The 22027-nt window shown below is 44.2% G+C and overlaps 1 protein-coding gene across 2 annotated transcripts in view; it reads left to right on the forward strand.

Moving 5' to 3' along the window:
• The window catches only part of LOC108234870 (phospholipid-transporting ATPase ABCA1), a 215816-nt gene that overhangs the window by 49381 nt on the left and 144408 nt on the right, over positions 1-22027 (forward strand). For both annotated transcript variants that reach the window (XM_037976591.1, XM_017414453.3), the window contains 3 exons: positions 5919-6124; positions 6959-7135; positions 16291-16513. In XM_037976591.1, coding sequence (XP_037832519.1) covers positions 5919-6124; positions 6959-7135; positions 16291-16513 — 606 coding nt within the window. The remainder of the gene's footprint in view (positions 1-5918; positions 6125-6958; positions 7136-16290; positions 16514-22027) is intronic.

A 22027-nucleotide genomic window follows, 5' to 3' on the forward strand; every position in this document is an offset into this window, starting at 1 on the left:
ACATTTAGTTGCTGTATTGTGTTTTTTTTTTTTTTTTCCACTACAAAGGGAGATTTGCAAAACACTTCTTGCCCTTCCATCTTTGTTCTGTTCGAGCCTTTTCTCTCCCTCTCGTTTATTTGATTTCCACCCGCTCAGACCTCGGTGATTTTTTTCCCTTTTGGTTTTTTTTTTTCGAGCCGCTCTTCAGAACAAGTGTTGCGTGACCTTTAAATGTTCAAACGAACTTGTTTTTGATACAAAAATTTTTTTTTTTCGAGAAACCACTTTATTTCCCGGCTCAGAGCACAACAGCATAATTCAGATGAACTAAGTTTACATGTTTGGTATCCAACACACTGAATACGCCGATAATTTGCCATAACAATAAAAACCAGCTGTTTAATACAGTGTATCTTTTCGGTGCCACTAAAATACCTCAATCCTGTCTGGTCACAACAGCTCGAGGGGTTGTCCCGGACTGTTTTCGGCATCCGGATGTTGGCACCAGATGTTGGCACCAGATGTTTGTGTTCCTTTTGTTTTTGTTTTTTTTTTTAAAACCAGGCTAACATCAACGGATCTTGTAGGAACTCGATTGGATCGGGGTTTGGGGAGTTCGAACCAGCGCCCCCCGGTGTTCGAAGGTTCGGTCAAAGGAACGGTTGCGGAATGGCGAAACCCAAAGTTCACCCCGGGGTGTCTGCATATCAATGAGGTTTTAGTGGTTTTATTGTCCGAGTTTGTTTAAATCTTACAAGTTGTTGGTGTAGTCCCCAAAACAACGACGTGACATCATTCTCACATCTTTGAAATAATCTCTGGTTCACCTCAATTACGTCTTTTTTTGTTCAGAACCGTCGTACAAGTCCGCAGATCAACGAAGGTTACAGCTTGTAAGCAGGATGCTTTTCATCCAATGTGCCCACATTTAGCACTGCCTTTTTTTCTCTGTGTGTGTTACCCGGCTCTTTTATTGAAGGATCTATGCTTTGCTATTGTTTAAACCAAAATCAAGGCTGCAGCTTTTTTGAAAGCTTGCTCACTCTCTGAGGTTTTTTTTTTTTTTTTTTTCTTCTTCTTCTTTGGGGGAAACAATCTGAAGAGGCTTTCATTATCCTCGACTTAGCCTGGCTGTCAGGATCTGTCACCACAGTATGTCTATGATAATCATTTAAAAGCGTTGTTATGGACCAGACTGTAGTGAATATGAAATCTCATCGCAGTGGGCCATCGCTTGTAAAAAAAAAAACAACAAAAACCCACACACATACTGTAACTGACACTGATTGTCGGGGCAGTCTGGTGCAAAACTATTTATTTTTTTTCCCTTTACTCTCGATGAAACGACAAAGCTCCCTTTTACTTCCTGCCACCTGACAAAAACACACCTATTATCAGTTCACCAGTCAAAAAAGTCGAGTCAAATTTATATATGTAGCACTTTTCAGCAACAAGGCAGTTCAAAGTGCTTTTCATAAAAACAAAAAATTATAAAAATAACATCATGACAACACAGAGATAAAAAGTCTTAACAATAACAGACACAAAAAGGCTAAATAAAAGTACCAAAAAGACTGACTAAAAGTACCAAAAAGACTGACTAAAAGTACCAAAAAGACTGACTAAAAGTACCAAAAAGACTGACTAAAAGTACCAAAATGGCTAAGTAAAGGTACTGTAAAGTGACAGTTCTTGGAAAAAGTTTACTTCAGAAGCCAGAACACGAGTCTTTAAATTCCATCACACCCAACCTAAGTGTTCTGGTTTAAAGTAAAACAAAAAAACTGTGTTTTGTTAACTGTTGTGCTCATTAACCAGGCTAACTACTATTAGCTTAACACGCCGATCACAAGCCTCTGCATTTTATGCAGTTAAAACTTCTAACAAAATGTTTCCTGGTAGAAATAGTTCGGTTGAATGTCTATGACTGATTTAATGACACGAACTGAAAAGTTTGTTACTGCAGCTAGTTTAACCCTTTTCATGCACAAGGCAGCCATGTTGGCTTTAGAGCTCAGGGCTGGTGGGGAATATTGACTTTCAATGTTGAAATTCCAACTTTTGGTTGAAGTTCCAGTTAAATTTAGTGACTTGGAAGTTGGAAATTCCGCCTTCTGAGTACAAACGGACTGCAGCATAAAGCTTTTTACAAGCTAAAGATTCGACTGAAGTCGATCGGCATGTGTCACAACACTGGCTGATTCCTGAATCCTCTAAAAACTGTCATACACTGGAATGAAAAAAATGGAAAACTATTCCAATATCCAAAGGAAAAAAAATGTTCCAAAGACCTTCAGAAAGCCTAAAGAACTGATTATCAAGACTTTTACTTTACAGGAACACCAAAATCTGGTTTCTGGGGAGCAAAATGTAGAAAATTCGAGCTGATTCAAGAGATTTGCACAACATTGTTTCTTCCTACAGATAAGGAACGACTAGTATTTACTGTTGCGTTGAAAATGGAATGAGTCGCTAACTTCTGTGAGGTTAAAATAACCAAAACCAGTCCTCTCATAGATCAAACGAATTACTTTAGTGTGTTTAAAAAAAAAAAACAGTCCAATGATGTTCACACACACACAAAGAAAGGGAAGCAGACACCTTGCTAATGTGAGATCCCAAATCTGTCATTTTTATCCTCGTAATAGTAATCGCTGTGAAGTAAATATCAGCTGAAGAGCGGAGCTCACCAGTTTGTGGCCCGTCAGTGGGGCCGAAGCTGGCACGAACACTGAAGAGCCGTCGGCTTTGTTTCAGCTGCACCGACACAAAACTTCGGTTTCAAAAGAAAATCCTTCATTTTATTTATTACTTGAACCCTCGCAGTTAAAACTGTTAGGACCCAAGGTAAACAAGTTCGCTCCAAGAAAAACAAAACAAACAAAAAAAAACTATTTCTCAGCCAGTGACGCAGGTAGAAACATAAAAGCGAACCCACTGTGCGCTTAAAAGTTCAGCTTTTTAAATTTTTTTTTTTTTGTAATAATACAGATCGTGACCTCAGCTGTCAAACTCCTTCAAAATAAAATGACCCTGCATGCAAACGCTGTCCTTGGATTATTCATTCACCCCAAGGGGGGGGTGATTCGTAATCTCGTAAACGGCGTGGAAAGGAAAACTAACAAAACCAAACTTCGGGGAAACGAGTCGGCAAATTAGGAACAATTTAAAGGCTGTAAATGAAATTAGAGCCGTAAATTCACTCCAGCCTTTCTTTACGTTTTGTTAGAATTTCCTGCGTTTATTCTGGTGAGGTCGACATGAGATTATTTTTGGGAACAGCCGTTAAAAAAAAAAAGAATAAATAAATGAAATAAATAAAATAACGAACGAAGTTATTTTATCATTCATCATTCACAACCCTGGGAATAAACTTAATTAGTCGCTCCAGATAAGATGACGTCTGCTGAGAATATTGGTTTACTTTTTATTTATTTTTTTATTTTATCTTTCCTTTCAGAGCAGTGGAGGACGGGATTAGTGCACGAGCTGTTGTGAAGTCACGCCACCGTCTCCAACAGATTTGATGGCGCGCACCCGCGCAGACACTTGACCGGCGCGTTGGCGGCCACGTGCCGCTTGTTTACGTTTCTCTCGGAGATCGGCCTGTGTTTAATGTCGCCGTTTAAATATCAGACGGCAGCTTGGCCGTCGTAGGCGCAACGCAACTCGACGTCGAGCCGGGTGTTGTTGTTGTTGTTGTTGTTTGTTGCCTTCCACCAGTCGGGCCAAGTCGGGATTGGCACGCCTTCCAGCGGGAGCGGATCCTCGTTCTCAAGCAAGAGTCGGATTGTTGATCGAATCTTTTTGCTTAGCTTTGGCTGCTGGCCCAGCGGTCAGAGGAACAAACGCAACAAAAAAAAACCCCCAAAAAAAACCAAACTCAAATGCATAAACATGGACTCATTGTCCTCCAGGAGCATCTTGGCTGGTTGGGCTTGTAAATAACAAAGACTGCAGCTGATACAGCAACAAGACAGGAGGGCAGAGTAAACAGACCGGAGAGGATGGAGATCGAACAATCGGGGTCGTTCAAACACAGATGCCAATCATTTGGAATCTGGGCAGCCAGCAGCCACTTGATGAAGCTGATTTTTTAAATTTTTTTTTAATGTATAATCTATAGACTTATAAAAAGTGGGAGAAAAATGCCTGTCAGTAAGTGATTTAAGGCTCCATCATACTCAGGAAGAAGTCAAGAAGTCGGTCCGCGGTCGTGTGGTTTGGAACATGTTCGTTTTCGCACACGCCCTTCATCGTTCACGAGACGCTCGGATCAGAGCTCCCGGGAAGCTCCTCCCTCCTTCCTTCCCAACGGCTTCTCAGCTCTCCTGTCCTCGTACAGAATTTTGCTTCCCTCGCCGCGACCAGATGTGTTTGGCATTTGACCGCCACCGTTTCCTACAGACTGAGCACGGACTGCAGGAAACGGCCACCGCCGCCACGAAGAGCCGGCTGTGTCTCCTCCAATCACAATGCCCGTGACATCTCCTTTCGCAAGTTCTTCAGCGACTGAGTGTCCTTTTAGGTTCCTGCGTTTTTCTGGAACGGTCGTAAAGACGGCTGTTTTTTTTTTCTAACGGTCTCCAGCTGCATCTCAGCGAAGCAATAGAAGCTCACCGGCTTTTCCGCATAAACACGCCCACAACAACTTCTGACCAATCGCACAACACTTGGCCCTTACGACGAAGGGTTCGGCCCGGGCCTTGTGTCGTGAAGGGGGGGGACGAAGCTGCTACGAGAACAAAAAATGACGCGATTTTCGTCACGTGACCACGTGACTTACAGCCGACTTCATGACTCCTGATGGAGGATGACGACCTTCTGTGCACCTGTTTGTGTCAGCGCCGACTAGTGACCGGGCATGGAAACTACAGCCATCACAGCAGCACCGTGTAAGCGGATTGTAACCCTAACCCAGACCCAGTGTAAACACGGCCTAATCCCTACGCCGGTATCTCACCGGGCTGTGACCGCCGAAGACCAGTCGGCGACTTAAAAAATTGCAAGAATATGATCAAACCTTTCGGTTGCAGTCTAACAAACGGCGAACTGTACGGACGCAGTTTGCATACCCTGGCCTACGTTTGCACGCGCAGCTCACAAAAGCGTATTCAAGTCCATACACGTTTTCTGGACGGCTTCCTTCGGGGTCTATCGGTGTTGGACTCCCTGCCATTAAAAAAAGGTGCCTTTTGACGAAAGGGAACCATGTGCAACACTGCGCTGCCCACATACGTGCCCGACTTTTAATCCTCGTCTAATCAGGTGAGGCAATCGCTCAACCTCTAAGATTCTTTTATTTTCGTTTCAAGTTAGCCTAAAAAAAACCCCCAAAAAACTAATTATTTCTTAATCAGCCCAGTCAAACTTTCCTCTCCGGTGCCCCGATATCCGCGCCATTATGTGCTAAACAAAATGGTGCTGCTGTGATATTTATTTTTTTCCTCCACCATAGCTTGATATAGCATAGAGACTGCTCGGGGGGAAGAAATTATAAAACTGTTGCAGCACGGAGACGCGCGGACATCTGTCAGGTGCCTCCCAGGATGGCTGCCTCATTATCGGCTCATGAAACGGGGGGGACGAGGCTACAAAACATGGGAGCGCTAGCAAGACTGGATCTCATTTGCTTTCTCTGCTGAAGCCCAAAACATTGGCCACCCCCTGGCAGCTCCAGATAATTTGGAGCCTACACTCTTGTGTGGTTTAGTCAATAGCTGAGTGAATAGCTTTTTTTTTTTTCTTGCTTTCTTGGCTAAATATCCATCTGCTGCTCTTCTAGTGAGTTAATCTCTGCCTCTGCTTTATTCCTCCGTGTCCCGGTGCCAAAAGTTTAAATAAACTGAGAAGGATTCTCGAAGAAAACACTAGGGTTCTAATAAAGTACAAGTTTCGTGATATGTGTATTTTTCCCGCTCCTTCTTTGTTGACAGTGTTTGGATCTGAATAAGTTCGAGGCAGTCGAGTCTGAAGTCCATCTCGTGAACAAAGCCTTGGAGCATCTGAACAACGACACGTTCTGGGCCGGCGTGGTCTTTGAAAACCTGCCGCTGAACTCCAGCCGCATCCCTCCGTACGTCAGGTACAGAATCCGGATGGACATCGACGAGGTGGAGCTCACCAACCGGGTGAAATCCAGGTATGGGATTCAACTTGAGGGTTATTTTCTTTTGGAGCTTTTTCTTCCTCCTCAAAGCTTAGACAGTATATAAAGCACGAATGTATCTAATTATTTAAAAAAAGAAAACGTTGATCTCGGAAAGCCTTAAACCTTCACCTGACCTAAAGACCGTCAGGGTGCCATTGCGGGGCGGGGGGGGCAGCATGCATGAAAAAATGAAAAAAACAAAACAAAACAGGGCCCGACTAAGCATAATGGACAGGTTTTTAACCCCATTTTGCACTTTTTGAGGCTTTTTTTTTTTAATTGTTGATGATAGCAAAGTTGAATATTGTTACAAATAATAAAAAAAATGTTTGAAATAACACTGACAGCAAAGAATACTCTTCTACAGTATAGAACTAAAAAAAACAAAACAGTTACACAGGATTTTATTGTAATCCATAGGGGGGCCCAGAAGAAAATCTTTGGGAACCACTGGTATAGGTGGTAGCTACTGGAATACAGACACCATGTATGGCCAAATTGTTGTAGCAACTCTCCGATAGAGTCGTATTATGTTAAGGAAAGTTTTAACATCTTGCGACTTCAAGTTAGACTTAAAAACGTGGTTCGGTTTTAGAGCCGCAGGATAGGTTTACCGTCAACCTAAATATATTTGCGGTTCTTTCTTTCTATCAAATGAACTGTTTTTTTTTTTTTTTCGACTTTTAAGGTCAAATGACTTTTAAATACTCTGGATGGATGTCGAACTGTAAAGGTTGTGTCTTTTTAGCTCTTTGTTGAGACACATAACTGTCTGACGTTTTTCTTTTCTTTTTTTTTTTTTTTTTTTTAAAAAAAAAAAAAAAGGTCATGGTCTCCCGGAGCCAGAGACAGCGCCTTTAATGATCTGCGCTACATATGGGGCGGCTTCGCTTATCTGCAGGACATGATGGACCACGCCGTTATACGCTTGCAGACATCAAAGGCTCGCCCTCTTGGTGTTTTTGTTCAGCAAATCCCATATCCTTGCTTTGTGGATGATGTGTGAGTATAAAGACGTTTTTTTTTTTTTTTGTTGTTTTCCCCCTCCTTTCTTCTCACCTTAGACAAGTAGAATGAAGGTATTACAGCTATACATTTGCTGCTCATTGGTGCCACATGGCTGAATAATGATCTTATCAGTGACTTAAGCTTTTTTAGATTTCCCCGCAGACAGATGCTTCTCTTTATTTATCTAACATACTGTTTTTGTTTTTTTTTTTTTAAATGTCTGTGTGCTTCCTGATCAAAGTTGAACTCCCTCGGTATCGTCTTTGTTTAAAGTAATTAATAAAAGATGACATCGTTGACAGTGAATTTAATCACGACCCGAGGGTCAGAGAGGACGCTGGCTCGGATGAAGGCGGAAGATGAGTCGAAAGTATTGATTTTCGCCAAACCGCAGGAAGTTTCCCCAGTAGGTGGTGTCTTTTTTTAATTATTTAAGGAACCCCACTTAAGAGTTTTCTCCTTCCTCGGGTTTCGTTCTCACCAAAGCGAGCTTTCCTCCGGTCTGCCACGAGCGAAGCTTTCGGACGTACCGACGGCAGCGGCGTCCTAAACTGTGTGTCGTTTTACTCGGGACTGAGGATTGGCGAAGATTTTCAAATGTCTAATCCGTCCGTGAGTTTTCTTCCGTTTTGTCTGTGGTCGGGCTGTGGGCGGCGACGAGTCCGGGGAGACAAACCAGACATGCCTCTTTCTATTAACACGAAATCCAGCTCCTCCTGGAGGAACCCGAGGCGTCCTCTTTGTAGGACATGCCAGGAAAACCTGTTGAGGGTCTTAATCCGACGCTCCGAACCATCTCAGCTGAATTCTTTCGACGTGGAGAGGCAGCAGCTCTACTCGGAGCTGGACGATGGCGCGCCTCACTTCATCTCTATGGCTGAGCCCGGCCGCCCTACGAAGGGAGCCCCCATTTCAGCCGCCTGCATCCGGGATCTTGTTCTCTAATCCCGACTCATACCTCATGACCGTAGGTGACGGTTCAGCTGGACGAACCAGAACAACGTCCTCGTCCAGCGTCCCGTCCAGTGTTGCCAGGTGTACGATAATTATCGTATTTGTACGATAATTTTGCCCTCTGTACGATGTACGGCCAATAATCCCAAAAGAGGCCAAATATCCGATAATTTGACCATTCCGTGAATGTGTGGTTGTAATCGGTTGTAATCAGCCTGTCGCAACTGCCTGTCAGGGTGTTTTTTTTTTTTTTTTTTTACCATTTTTTCTTTTTTGCTTTTTTTTTTTTTTTTTTTGTTGTGAACCCTGAAGGCATCGGTTTCCGGAAACAGATGCATGATTGGCTGGAATTTTCAGCCAGTCGTGCTTTTATAAATGTGAGCTACGAGTGACGTGTATGCGTTTGCCTCAGAACAACGGCCATGATTGGCTGAATAGTCTGCTGCGCCCGCCCCATGAGTGAGGGGGGGTGGGAGAAAGAAAGAAGCAGAGCCAGTCTGGAAGAAGAAGCGCTGAGTACCTGTCAGACACTATTCAACACTAGAGTGACTTTAGCGCATCGATAGACATGTTATTTAGGTTATGACGGGTGTTTGATAATTTCCCTCAAAATACAATAATTTTTTGTGTCTCTGGTACGATAGTCCTACATTTCTGACCTGGCAACCCTGGTCCCGTCCCACCCATTGCTTGGGAACGCGACTCCCAGGCGCCGCTCGGACCCGGAAGGGAGCGTTCCACGTTTTCCCCGGCGGTTGAGAACTGGACGGCCTCAGACCTGACTCTCGTTAAACACATCCGAACAGCATCAGCGTCTGTCGTTTTTTTTTAAAAAAAACGACTTTCTTTTTCCCCAGCGAGCTGCTGACACGATCACAAAGTGATGCTAACACACCAATTTGTTTGTCAAATGCCAAGGTGCTTTTCACAGCAAAAGGTCCCTTTTTTATTTATTTTTTCTATTTGGAGCATGAAAACAAAATCAAAACCAGAACTTCAAAGTGGTCCCAGGGTAGAGCTCCATCTACGCTGAAGGAATATGCACCCATCCTTCGACGCTGATCCACCAGACAGATGAAAAACGGAGTTTGAGTGCTTCCAATTAGCCAAATTAGCCACGTCTTCAGTGTGCAGACCTGCAACCTTTGTTCCTTTTTTTAGAAAGGGTGTTTTCAGCAAAAAGACTTGTGGGGAAACGGACGATATTCAGAGTACGTCTTTATCCCCACCATGTGGACATGCAATTTCCAAAAAAAAAAAAAAAAGAAACCCAACAAATTTGAAATAGGGATTTCTTTTCTCTTTTCTTTTAAGTCTGTACTTGTAAAGTCATCACCAGTTCAACAGTTATCAAACCCCGGGATCAATTAAACCTCTAAAGACTTGGAAACCAAACTCCAACAAACACTTTCTCTGGTGTTCGAAGCTCATTATGAAAATCATTTCAACTCTGAGCCAACAGCAGGGACGTTAGCTTCTCTGCTTTGCCCTTCCCCTCCCCCCACACCCTAAAATAAAGATTTACCAAGTGTACAAACTGAATAAAAACCTTAAAACGCTGCACCACATCCCCGCCAGCTGCTTTTCACAGTTTGCCCCCCCTCCTTTTTCTTTTTGCCAGCTGAGACATTTGGACATTCCTGTAAAATATTAACGCTAGAAAACGGCCTTTTCCTTTCTATAAATTATTGAAAGTGACATCGCGAAATAGGCACATCCTCTCGAACACGGAGAGCTGTGATGTGGAGAAACTGGTGGGACCCCCCCCCCTTTCATCCTGAACTGTTTCACCAGATAAACAGGACTGAAAGACCTTTTTAGATGTTTGTTGTCAGCTGTTGATTTTTCATATTCTTAAAAAAAATCCTTTGACTTCAAAATGTTTAGAAAAAATGTTTTAAAAAAGAAACCTATCTTTTTTTTATGATCAACAGAATTAAATATGAATAGTACCATAAGGGTTCAATGTAAAGGTGTAGGCAAACTTTTCAGCAAAATAAAGCTCAATGGGAGATAATTTAAAGAGTATATTTTGTACCTCATATCTGGTACAAAATATCATTTATTGATGGAATATCTGTTGCCTGATGCCTTGCATGCCGAAGTTTTAAGCGAAGGCCTCTCGCGTGGCTTGTTTGTTCTCAAAGCAAACAGGCTACAACTCTGTCAAACGTACAGATATTGAGCTAAAATATCTGCGTATTTGACAAAGCTGGAGCCTGTTCGGTGTTGGCTAAGGTCAATTGGCTTTGGCGACCATCAGTTGACTCCAAAGGTTAATCAGTTCTAGATCTAATGATTACTTTCTTAAAAGTCCATTCAGCTGTTCATGGGGAACAAATGAACACGAGCAGCTACTTTATCGCCTTAATCTTCATTTTCGCTTGTGTAGACTTAGGTTCTTGCAAAAGTTTGAAATAAACGCTCACGCCGTTCGACGCGGCACTCTGGTTGTTGCAGTGTGGTAGGAGCTGAATATGAAAAATGGCATAAAAAAAAATCCATTTCCGCACCCGTTTTGTATCCCAAGGGTCACAGTGACCTCTATAAGCGGAGGAACATTTGGACCAACGGGACGAATCGCGGGAGCGTTCTGCAGAGCCCGGCACAGGTCCATCGCAGAGCCGGGAGAGCAGCCGGAACTGCAGCCGTCTCTGCAGCATCCCATCCATCAGACCTTTAACGGACGCCACTCTCGAGTTGAAGGCGCATGACGGAGTTCGCAGGCATTTAGAAAGACTGCGGGAGCATGGACGGTCTGGTCTGATGGGGACAAAAGTTGAACTCGGCGTCAGACGAACACGGGGCGCTGGTCACCGTGAAGCCCAAGGCGCGCGGTCGCGCCGTCGCTCTGGTGAAGACGGCTCTAGGTTGGTCAGAAACGGAAGAAAATCGGGTTTAAGCCGAGTGCAGAAGCGCGCCCGGACGAGTCCGTGTCAGCTGGGACCGGCGAGAAGGTTGACTTTTGAGTAAGAATGATTTTTATTTCAAGTTGGGAGAGTGGAAGACAGGCGGCTGGCCAAACACCGAAAGTCTGCAGTGTTGTCTAGAACTATCACGTGTTATATAAGTAATAAAAATAACTAGAGATGGGAAGAAATCCTAAAGGGTGCCCGAAGTCCCAACGTCAGCTTTAATAATCTATGCCGATAAAAGGTTCTGCGTTTGGATGTCCACGCTGTATAAGAGGTGTAAAGAAAACCAGCATCAAAAGAAATATTAACGCTTGCTGCCAGTGGCTCATTGCGGTCACCATAGAAACCACACATTCGTCTCTCACTCCCTGCCCTGGCAGCGCTCTTAAGACAGGCAGATGGAAACACTGAGAAAAAACAAAACATATAGTTAAAATCTTTCGAGGTGGGGTTCTGTTAGAAGGTTATGAGCGATTAATATCTGATCTGTTGGGCTCTTTGAAGAAACAGACTTCAATTCTGAGCTAACTGCTAGCTTAAGCGAGGCTACATCTACTGCTACCGCCATAAAACATCTCGAAGTCTCAAACGTTTCTTAGCGGCTGACGCGAACACCATTTTATGAACCTTTACATCGCCGTCAGCTTTGTTGTAGAAGGTTATTCTGGCGGTAATGTTGTGTCAATGCTGCTGGAAGCTAGCTGCACCTGCTAGCATTAGCAAGCCAGAGAAGCGCCGCCAGGTGCAGTCGCCGCCGCTTACACTTGCAAATATAAATGTAAATAACTCTGCGTTGTCGAATTGGCAGCAGCGTAAAAGACTAAAAATGTGAGCGCGTGGGACTTTCGGCGTTGGAGTGGCTTTTAAATCGGCAGCCGCCCACTTTGGTCTAGGCCCCGCTCAGGCTAGCCCATTAGCTCGTCGGTCTGGTCAAATAAACCGCCGTTTTCTCCCAAACCGAGGTTGTTCAAAAAAAAAAAAAAAAAAAAAAAAAAAAAAAAAGAAAATAAAAGCTTTCTACAACAGCTGGGATATTAATTATTGACCTCTCCACGAAACCCCACTTCAAAAAAGATCCGAACTATCCGAGAAATGTGAAAACTACAACCCGTGTGGCACTCGTACAAGAACCACATGCATATTTGTTTTTTAAAAAAATAACTAACACCAGCAATAAAATGAATTGGCAAATATGTCTATATATTGGAAAAAAAAAAAAAAAAAGTCTAATCCCTTGAGTACATTGCTCGCTTCTTGTCAACTGAGTGATATATTTGCTCAAAAATGAGACAGGAAGCTATTTTATTTTTTTCTCTCCCTTTTCTCTCTCTCTCTCCCCTCCTTTTTTTCGCGTGGTACGCCAGCCTCCGAGGAGACCGAGCTCTGCTATCTCTCAATTTATCCGTCTCTCCCAGCTCCTCTAAATTTAGGTCAGCCTGTCGATGTAACCGGAGCCCCGTAACATGGGCCCACCTCGGGTTCTATTACTTAAGCACCTTTGATCGATCAGCAGATGCATAATTCAGGAGAGTCTTGGTGGCAAGGTTGTCAGTGTCAGACTCGGTGTGCATGACTGATCTCTTCGCCTCCGGGGGGGGGTGCAGGAGAGGAGAGGAAAGGAGAGGGGAAAATTAAAAAAAAGAAAAAGTCCCAGAAGGAGTTAACTCGCACTAGCTGCCAGTTGCTATGAAAATGTTCGTCAGAACCGGGAGCAGATAACTCGGAGAATTAGCATTCAGCTCGGGGTCCGGCTTCTTACCTCCCCAGAAAAAAAAGGGTCTAATGTCTCCCAGATGTTTTGTGGAAGCGGGTCGTTTTTAGTGGATTCCTCAAAGAGGTCGGTTTGATGTTGGTAAGCCAGCGTTGGAGACACAAAACGGTTGGCTAGTGTACGACCTTCACGACGACTCACCCTCAGACCTTTTTTTTTTTTTTTTTTTTTTCGTTTTTCAAAAAGAGGCGATCCACCCCACAAGGGTTGTAGGAAGTGTCCCGGAAAACGTGATTCTTTCTCGCATTCGGGGTCCCCGTGTGGTCGAACTTCCTCCGAGCTGCAGGAATAAAATACATTTCTCCGCTGTTGGCAAAAGAGTCCAAATCTTTGATCGCAAGCTGATTGACGCTGCTGAAAAGTGCGAAACGCCTCCGAGACTTCTCAAAACAATTAAATCCCCAATCAGATGGAGGCTTCCACTACACTAAACTGGCTGTAACTCCGTCCATTTCACACAGCTTGAGCTCAAATTTGGTGTGGTAGTAGCCGAAGGTGGCTTTATGCCAAGAAAGAGGACCACGGGCGCCATCTTTGCTTTGAGGATGCTGATGGAGACGTACAGAGGGGGTCAGAAAGGACTTTGTGTTTTCGTGGATTTCGAAAAGGCAGTGTGCCGAGGGAGGAGCTGTGGTGTTGTGTGAGGACATCTGGAGTCGCAGGGAAGTATGTTAGACTGGGACAGGACATGTATGAGGACAGCAGGACATGTATGAGGACATCAGGACAGCGGTGAGGTGTAGGGGGGACAGATAGCTTCGATGTGGAGGTGGGAGTGCATCAGGGATCGGCTCTGAGCCCCTTCTTGTTTGCTCTGGTGATGGACAGACTGACAGATGAGGTCAGGCAGGAATCGACCTGCGGTGAGAACAGGGGACAGGCGGAAGAGAACCTGGAGAGGTGGAGGTACGTGCCTGAAAGACGAGGGACGAAAGTCAGCCGTGGGAAGACAAGAGTCCCTGTGTGTGAATGAGAGGGAGGCAGGTGGGACGGTGAGACTACGAGGAGCAGAGGTCACAGAGGTGCAGGACTTCAAGGACTTAGGGTCCAAAGGTTTACAGGACAGTGGTGAGAGCAGCTGTGTTGGACGATTGGGAGACAAAAAGACAGGAGACAGAACCGGAAGAGGCAGAGCTGAAGATGTTGAGGTTCTCCTCGGGAGGGACGAGGATGGACAGGATCAGGAATGAGGTCATCAGAGGTTCAGCACAGGTTGGACGACTGGGAAATAAAGTTAGAGAGGACAGACTGAGACGGTTTGGACATGTCCAGGGGAGGGACAGTGGGTCTATTGGAGATGCAGCTGCCAGGAAAGAGACAAAGAGGAGACATATGGACGCAGTTAGAGAGGACATGGAGGTAGCTGGAGTGAAGACAGAGGACGCAGAAGACAGATGTAGATGGAGGAGGACGACTTGTTGTGGCGACCCCTGAGGTAGTTTGAGCTCAGGCGTGGTGTTTATTATCGAGGTTTGACCAAAACGCCAAGATTACCTAAGTTTCAAACTTTCCTTTTATTGCTACCTGAGGTCCGTTTAGCCGGGTTTCACCCGTAGGAGCTTTGACAGTGAACCGAAACCCGATAACCGGAGGCTCGGCTCTCCGTTCTGCTTTTACCAACTCCAGGAACGACAAGTAAAACCCGCAGTTCAACCGAAGCTCTAACCGGGCAGCACACGAGCCCAAGTTGGCGTTGGCAGAGTTTTTTTTTTTTCCTTTTAACTCATTCGACATTAAAGCGAAGGCCGGTGGACACTCGAAAAGGGATACTTACGGGGAGACGAATCGGCCGCTGGAAGAGAAACGAAACGGGGAAACGCCACCGGATGACGCACGGTGTCCTCCACCTTCTGAAATCGACCAATTACGCCGAGATATTAATACGAGCGAGCGCTTGGCGGGGCCTGACCGCCGCTGTTATGGAAACGACAACTCGCGGACGCAGTTAAAAGACGTTTGCCTGCAGTTAACGAGAGACGGGAATCGCCGCATCGCTTCGTTTCAGCCGGACCTCGCCCCCACGTTCCGCCTCTTCGTCCCCCCCCCGGCGTTTATGGAAACGAGGCGCGTTCCCGTCCGAGCAGTTTGTCAAACCGCGTTTGATCCGTCCCCTTCGCTGCCTAATAAATCCGAGGCAGCACTTTCCTGTATTGGCAGCGGGGGAAGATATTGACATGGCATTTTGGTGGCATTATGAAGCCGGTTTAATATCGCCTTATTGTGTTGTAACAGCATCAAATCATACATCATCTCTGGCACGGGCCGGAGCACTAAACGCCTGATTGAGCTGATGCACCAACTTTATAAAGGTTAGCTCAGCGTTAAAAAAAAAAAAGAAAAAAAAAAAGGATAACGCCTCGAAGGCAGCGGCGGCAGCGGCGGATCGTCTTGTGGTGTCTCTGGTGTATTTTAAAACTTTCAGTATCTGCAAAGGACCTTTTATCTTTTTCTTTTTCTTTTTTTTTTTTTTTTACTAAATAAATGCAAGTAAATATAAAAGAAGGGCAGCCTTTATGGGTTTAACATCTCTGCGCGCACGCTTGTGCCTGTCTGTTAGCGAAATATCTCGGGAACCACGAGGCGCGTGTTGTTGAAACTCGCCGAACGTAATCCCTGGATTTACGCCTGCAAGCGATTAACATTTGGAGTCAACCCGATTCAAGATGGCTACCACAGCCAACTGAACCTAAATACAGAAAGATGACTATAACTTAGTCGGTTTTACAGATATTGACCTAAAAGTTGGTGTGGTAGTAGCTGACACCGACCCCCAGCACATGCTTTGAGCACAAACTGGTTGTGCAAAATTTTGGCTGTACCCACTTGGAGCCCACTCTGTCTGTCTGTTAGCAAAATATCTCATGAACCACTGAACGGATTTTAATGAACCTTTCAGGAAGTAATCCTTGGCTGGACCTCTACAAGTTATCAACTTTTGGAGTCAACCCGATTCAAGATGGCTGCCACAATCAGCTAATTTTAGAAAACACAAAAGTGGCTATAATTCAATTAGTTTTTTGGATACTAAGCTAAAAATTTACATGGTTGTAGTCGACAATCGTTTATAGCAAATGCTCTAAAAGTGTTACATATTGTGCAGAGAGTTTTGCCTAAAACTTTAGCTTTAGCTGTTGAAGTCTACCCTGTTGGTCTGTTAGCAAAATATCACATGAACCACTGGACAGATTTTAATAAAACTTTCAGAGGGTAATCATCAGATGGACATCTACAACTGATTAACTTCTGGAGGCAGCCCGATTCAAGATGGCTGCCACAGCTAACAACTAACAACCACAAACATGCTATAACTTATATATGTTTTACAGATAATGAGCTAAAACTTGATGCGTTAGTGATGGTTTGTATTTTTTTTCTTATTTCCCAGGAATTTACTGTGAATTTCTGTGCGTTCAACAACAAAAAGCTTTATTTTTGTAGCTACAAAGGAGGAAACCAAATCAGTCGTGACGGTTGTTTTTTTTTTCCGATCGCCTCCCTCTGCGGACCAGCTTCATACAGAGCATCGGCACCATGCTCCCCATGTTCCTGGTCCTGGCCTTCATGTACTCCGTGTGCATGACCATCAAGAGCCTGGTGCTGGAGAAGGAGCTGCGGCTCAAGGAGGTGCTGCGGGCCGTCGGCGTCCGCAACGGCGCCCTGTGGGCCGCCAGGTTCACGGAGAACGTCGCTCTGCTCGCCGTCCCCGGTGCGCTCATAACTGTCATGGTTAAGGTCAGTGGAGGACGAATCCGAAATAAAACCAAATCAAAGCGGAAAATATGGAGACACAAAGCAGGCGACGGCGACGCTTCCTTTGAAACATTAAAATGTCTGACAGACAAACGAGAAGAATTTTGTCACGCCACTTTTATTTCCACGAGTAGTTTTCTGTGTGCTAAACTCTAAAAATAAACTGGTTACATTTTTAGAGTTTTAGATTTGCATTTTGATTGTTCCAACTGTAATTTAAAGGGATAGTTCAGACCATCTGGACTGTGTTCTTGTGGAAAGGTTGTGATCCGTTAATATCTTACCTGTCATAGATGGCGCTGTAAATGACCACAGTTTAGAAAAACAGTTCAATTCCGACGAGGTTGACGAGCTGACAGCTAAACCGGTGGATTGCTGCCATCTTGAAACAGCTCCAGTTTCAAAAGCGTCCTAGCGCTTCGTTTTAACGCGACTCACTTTACGTTCGCCACCATTTTCACGTCACAAGAATATTCCTGCAGAAACGTCTCGATAGCTCGTGCTCCGGGTTGTACTAAAAGGGCCACAACTAGTTTTGGCTGCCACTCTTTTACTCAAAAGAACTTTAAAACTCAACATAAATACTTTTACCCTTTGCAATGTGAAGCTGGAGGTGACGTAAAAGATGATTAAAATCAGGGTTCCTACAGTCTTGAAGAGTCAGCTCTGGATAGGTATGAAAAAAAGAAAACAAAATATTATTATTTTTGGACTCTATTATCTGACGCATTTTCTAGAAAATAAAAATGTTTTTTTTTTTTTTTTAACCAATAGGAGTATTTTTCACACTGTAGCTCAAAGTTAAACAGTCACAGTGATGTCCACTTTAGTTCATATAGAAAAAGAATTACCCGTACCAACGTTCAGAAACAGAGCTATAGAACTGAGATCATTTTTTTTGCCGTGAGATACCTTATGCGTACTATTTACGTCACTAAAGAAAATGTGCCAACAAGGAACAGGCCCATGTGTGATGATTGGGAGAAAAAAAAAAAAAAGTCAGATTTTGAGGATTCTGTTCAAAAATATTGATTCTTGGCCAAAATAAGAAAGACACCTTCTCAAAAAGTTCAAATAGACATCTTTACCAGTAGTAGGCAGTTGGTTACCCTCACACAGTTCGTCGTAAACTCAGATTTTTTCGTTTTTTTTTTTTTTTTTTTATCTTGGAGGAAAAAAAACAAACAAACTTTCACATCCAATAATTTGACATAAGTGTACAGGTATTAAAACTGCATCAGAGTTCAAGCTCAATAAACGGACGGATGCTTTGATGTCAGAAAAGGCTAAAAAAAAAAAAAAAATCGGAATATTTGAACCTGGAAGAATTTGGAATGTCAATTTGGGAAAACAGCGTAGGAACTCTGTAAAACAGTGTCTGCATGAATCGTAATCAAATTTTGGAGCTTGGAGTTGTTTTACGAAGGCAGCAGTCCGTTGTGTTCCAGCCCTGCTTGGACTCGCCATTAGCTTGTCAATCCAGTCAGAATTGAACTCCGATTTTCCAAATTGAGGTCGCCCGAAGAGTTGAGACATTAACTGCTCATAACCTTTTCCACGAAGCCCCACCTTCTAAAGACGGAACTGTCACTTTTGGAACAAACTTTCATCCAAATTTCACATAAAGAGCACCAACTTATCAAATTCAGCCTAACAGAACGCATCCAAACCCTTAAACCTTTCAAGCAGAAGACTGTTCACGCTTTGTGTTTTGGTATTTTTTTGCTGTTTTTAAAAAAAACAAACAAAAAAAAAACAATCCTGACCAATCAATGGGCTCAGAATCAGATCGTTATCTGCGATTCTTCACATCAACCTTCTCGGGCTAATTAATTACGCATGCGACTAAAACTGCCCTTGTGTTTCTTCTTCTGTTTCCTGCAATCGGAGGATGTCGTTTTAATTGCTTCTCCTTGGTGATTCGAGGGGCGAGCGCTTGCGAGAGTGTTTGCGTGATTGCAGGGGGGGAGAAATTAATGAGCTGCTGACGCTCGGGTGTTGCGTTCTGCTTTTCCGTCGTGTTAAATTTCCTTCACTCGGTATGAGCCGTAAGTGGCGGCGGTTCTGGTGGCTGCAGGGGGAGGGGGGGGGGCACGTGGGTAACCAAAGCCTTAAAACAAAAGTTCTGTGTATAGGCATGTACTGTGACACCAATACTGGAAAGATATGATGTGTCGGTGCAAACAGGCAAACCTTTGAGGTGGTTAAAAGACATTTAGACACTGTCACTGTTCTTGAAAGTTCTTTAGTCACTCGGAAAGGAAATATCAGTGGTTGACTAACATTGAGTTCTTGATGAAGGCTCTTGGGGTCCTGTTGACGCTGTAGTTTCAAGCTTTCTAGGACCCATGCGTGTGCCATCGAGTAATCGGCTTTCTTGCCTTCAAAAAGCACTCCACAGGTTTGTATGTCTGGTCCTGCAGTCTCGAGCTACGGTTCTATCGACCAGTAGCTGACCCATGTGCCTGTTCATCTTAGCTGCTTTGATGCCTGACAGGTTGGCTGGTAGCTGAATGAGATCGCCTGTTTTCTGGGGGGGGGGTCTTTCACGGTCAGGACTGTCTGACCTTGGATCCACCACTCTGGACGGGTCCCTTTCTTTAGCATCTTGTTCACTTGCCCTGCTATGCGTTCATGGAGAGACAGTCAGATTCTTTAACGAGGTACGGATTATGTTTGACCCTGATGCAGTCCAGCTCTTCGTAGCCGAGACTCTGTCTTGGATGTCTCGGTGTGTACCAGATGTGTCCAACAGGTACAGTTGGTTAGTTCTGCGTTCGCATCTTCTAGCAGACTTTCAGAAGGGTCTTTGATGGAGCTTGGGGCACATACTCAGGTCCCATCAGGTCCCTTCTGACCTGCCATCCTGACACCTTTGTTGTACCCATAGACTGTTTATATCCAGACCTCCGACGGGAACCCAGAAGTTGAAGCCTGAACAGGGTCAACGTTCCAAAAGTTTGGTTCCAGTACAAGTCTTAAGTCCCGCCCCCTTCACGGATACATACAGTAAAAAATCATTGGTAAAATAAGAAAAAAATAACACCTCAGGTAAATATTTTTCAAGTGCTGACTCTTGTTGATTCACATCTTACTTAACTGCTGAATGTTCAAACACCCTTTCTTCCCCCAGCAGGTTTAGGTTTAATTAGTTATTTTGTGCTTTTAAAAAAACGTCATGCAAGATCACGATTCATTGCAGAGTCGGCAGGACTTAACGTCCCACGCTGCTCGTGCGCCGACTCTGGATCCAACAATACAACATGGCAGCGCCCATAAAACCGGTCCTGCTGGCTTCACTTCTCAACAACAAGAGATCTCAGGAACCCTCGGCCTTTAAAAAACCGTATATAGTTGTACCTCGTCAATTTCTAGGAATGACAGCAGCAGATGTGGGAACACCGGATGTTGGGTTTTGAAGTCTCCAAAATTCCCACATCTAACAGGTTTAGGTTCTCTGTCCTCGTCTAGGAATGTCTTGTTCCAGTAGCTCATTTCTCACCAGATGTTCCGCAAACGTTGTTAATCTGAGCCAGCACGGCTAGAATTCGGTCTCTCACGCAAAAGTTGGCTGCGCCGGGGGTTTGAATCCCTGCTCTCCCAAAGTTACCGCCCAACTCTCTCTCTCTAAACATATCTACCGTATTTTCCGCACTATAGGGCGCACTGGATTATAAGGCTCACTGTCAATAAATGTTCCATTTTCAAACTTTTGTCATATTTAAGGCGCATCGGACTATAAGGCGCATTAAACGACGTAAAGGCCTCCCCATACTCGGACGTACTTCATTCTGCGGAGGTCACATCACGACTTCTTACTTATATAAGGCGCACTGTCAATTTAAAAAAAAAAATGAAGGCTTTTAAGTGCGCCTTATAGACCGGAAAATAAATATATGTACATTTTTTGGTTTTTGTACTGCTTTTGCTTTGAAAATCAGTTATTCGGTTGCATATGTTGGCCCCGTTTGTCTGCTGATATGACCATTTGGTCAAGAATTAATTAGGAATAAACCGCAAGCTGCTGTTATTTAAAAAAAAAAAAAAAGCCTTTCCCTCCTAAGGTGACAAACGGAGCAGCAGAATTATTAGCAGTCTCTTCAGATAAAGCACACCCTTCGAAAAACTCCTTGTTCTGCCGGCAGCGCCTAATGAAATAAAAATTATGATTGTTGTAGATTTGCTTAATCAATTTCGTAGCAGTTTAATTGGGGAAATGTGGCGGGTAAATAAGAAAGTGATATTTGAACAGCTGGGTTAAATGTAATTTCCCCCCCATCAGCCTAATGCGTTCGCGGGCCATCAACAGTTTGTAAACATTAATAACAATAAATCGAGTTAGCCGACTGCCTCGGAGGCACTAGGATTCGCGGGGGCCCCCTCCGTTCTAAATGAGAATTTCACAGCCATTTTCAGCGCATTAATAACAATAATGGCAAATCAAACGGTGATTATCATGCGGCGGGATCGGGATCAGGGCCGACAGCCACCCCGCTTTTGTCACCTGCACCTGAGTCCGCCGTCGTTTTGCGCCTGTTTTCTCTTTCATTAGAACAGAGATAATGCTTTTACTGTTTGCCATCCGAGTGGATTTATTTACACCGCACACACACACACACACACCCTCACACACGACTCCCCATCGGATCTGCTGGAGGAAGGTGTTCGTTTGGCAAAAGTCTTTGTGCAAAAACTACCACCTTTCATGGAGAAAAAACAACAACAACAAAAAAACCTGACTAACCCAAGTGCTAAGAAAAAAAAACAAAAAACCAGACAAGAACTTGGAACCAGAAGTTTCGACACGCCTTTGTGACGTGGCATTCGGGAAGCAGCAAACGGTCTTTGAAACACGAGCTTCAAAGACAAAAGGGAACTTGGCGTGACATTTGTGTGAGAGGCTGTCGCTTGGACCCCCCCTCTCCCACACACACACACATTACACACACACACCCTCCACTCACAGGTCTAACAAGTTATCAGTCTCCAGCGCTGACCTTTCTAAACCAGACACGTCTTCGAACGCGAGACCCATCTTGGCTAAATGTGATTTGTCTTCCTGGAAATGGAGATTTTTATTCCTGCTTTTCTCCTCAGCAAACGTTACGCACTCTGTCACTTGTGAAGAAGTCTAAATTTGAAGCCAATTTATGAATATATTGTTGTTGTTTTTTACGTGTTGGCCGAAAAATCCACAAGTTTAAGTGTCTTAAATTACATTTTAAAATGCTTTTTTACTGCAAGCAGGTGTAAAATTACTGAAAGTTTATTCACGTCAAACGTTAACGCAAAGGGTTCTTATCAGGGGTGGAAATTAGCACCCGCCACCCGCCAAATGCGGTGAATTTGATCAACACACACGCCACTGTGGCGGGTTGGCAGTTTGAACAGAAAAGGTGTTATTTGTCCTCCTGACATATAGGGGGCAGTAATGTGCTCGAGTTGCTGCTGTTACGTCGAGCCGCGTTCCCCTATCAGATACGGAGCTGGCTTCAC

Source organism: Kryptolebias marmoratus, linkage group LG7, assembly GCF_001649575.2.
Source record: "Kryptolebias marmoratus isolate JLee-2015 linkage group LG7, ASM164957v2, whole genome shotgun sequence".
Lineage (NCBI taxonomy): Eukaryota > Metazoa > Chordata > Actinopteri > Cyprinodontiformes > Rivulidae > Kryptolebias > Kryptolebias marmoratus.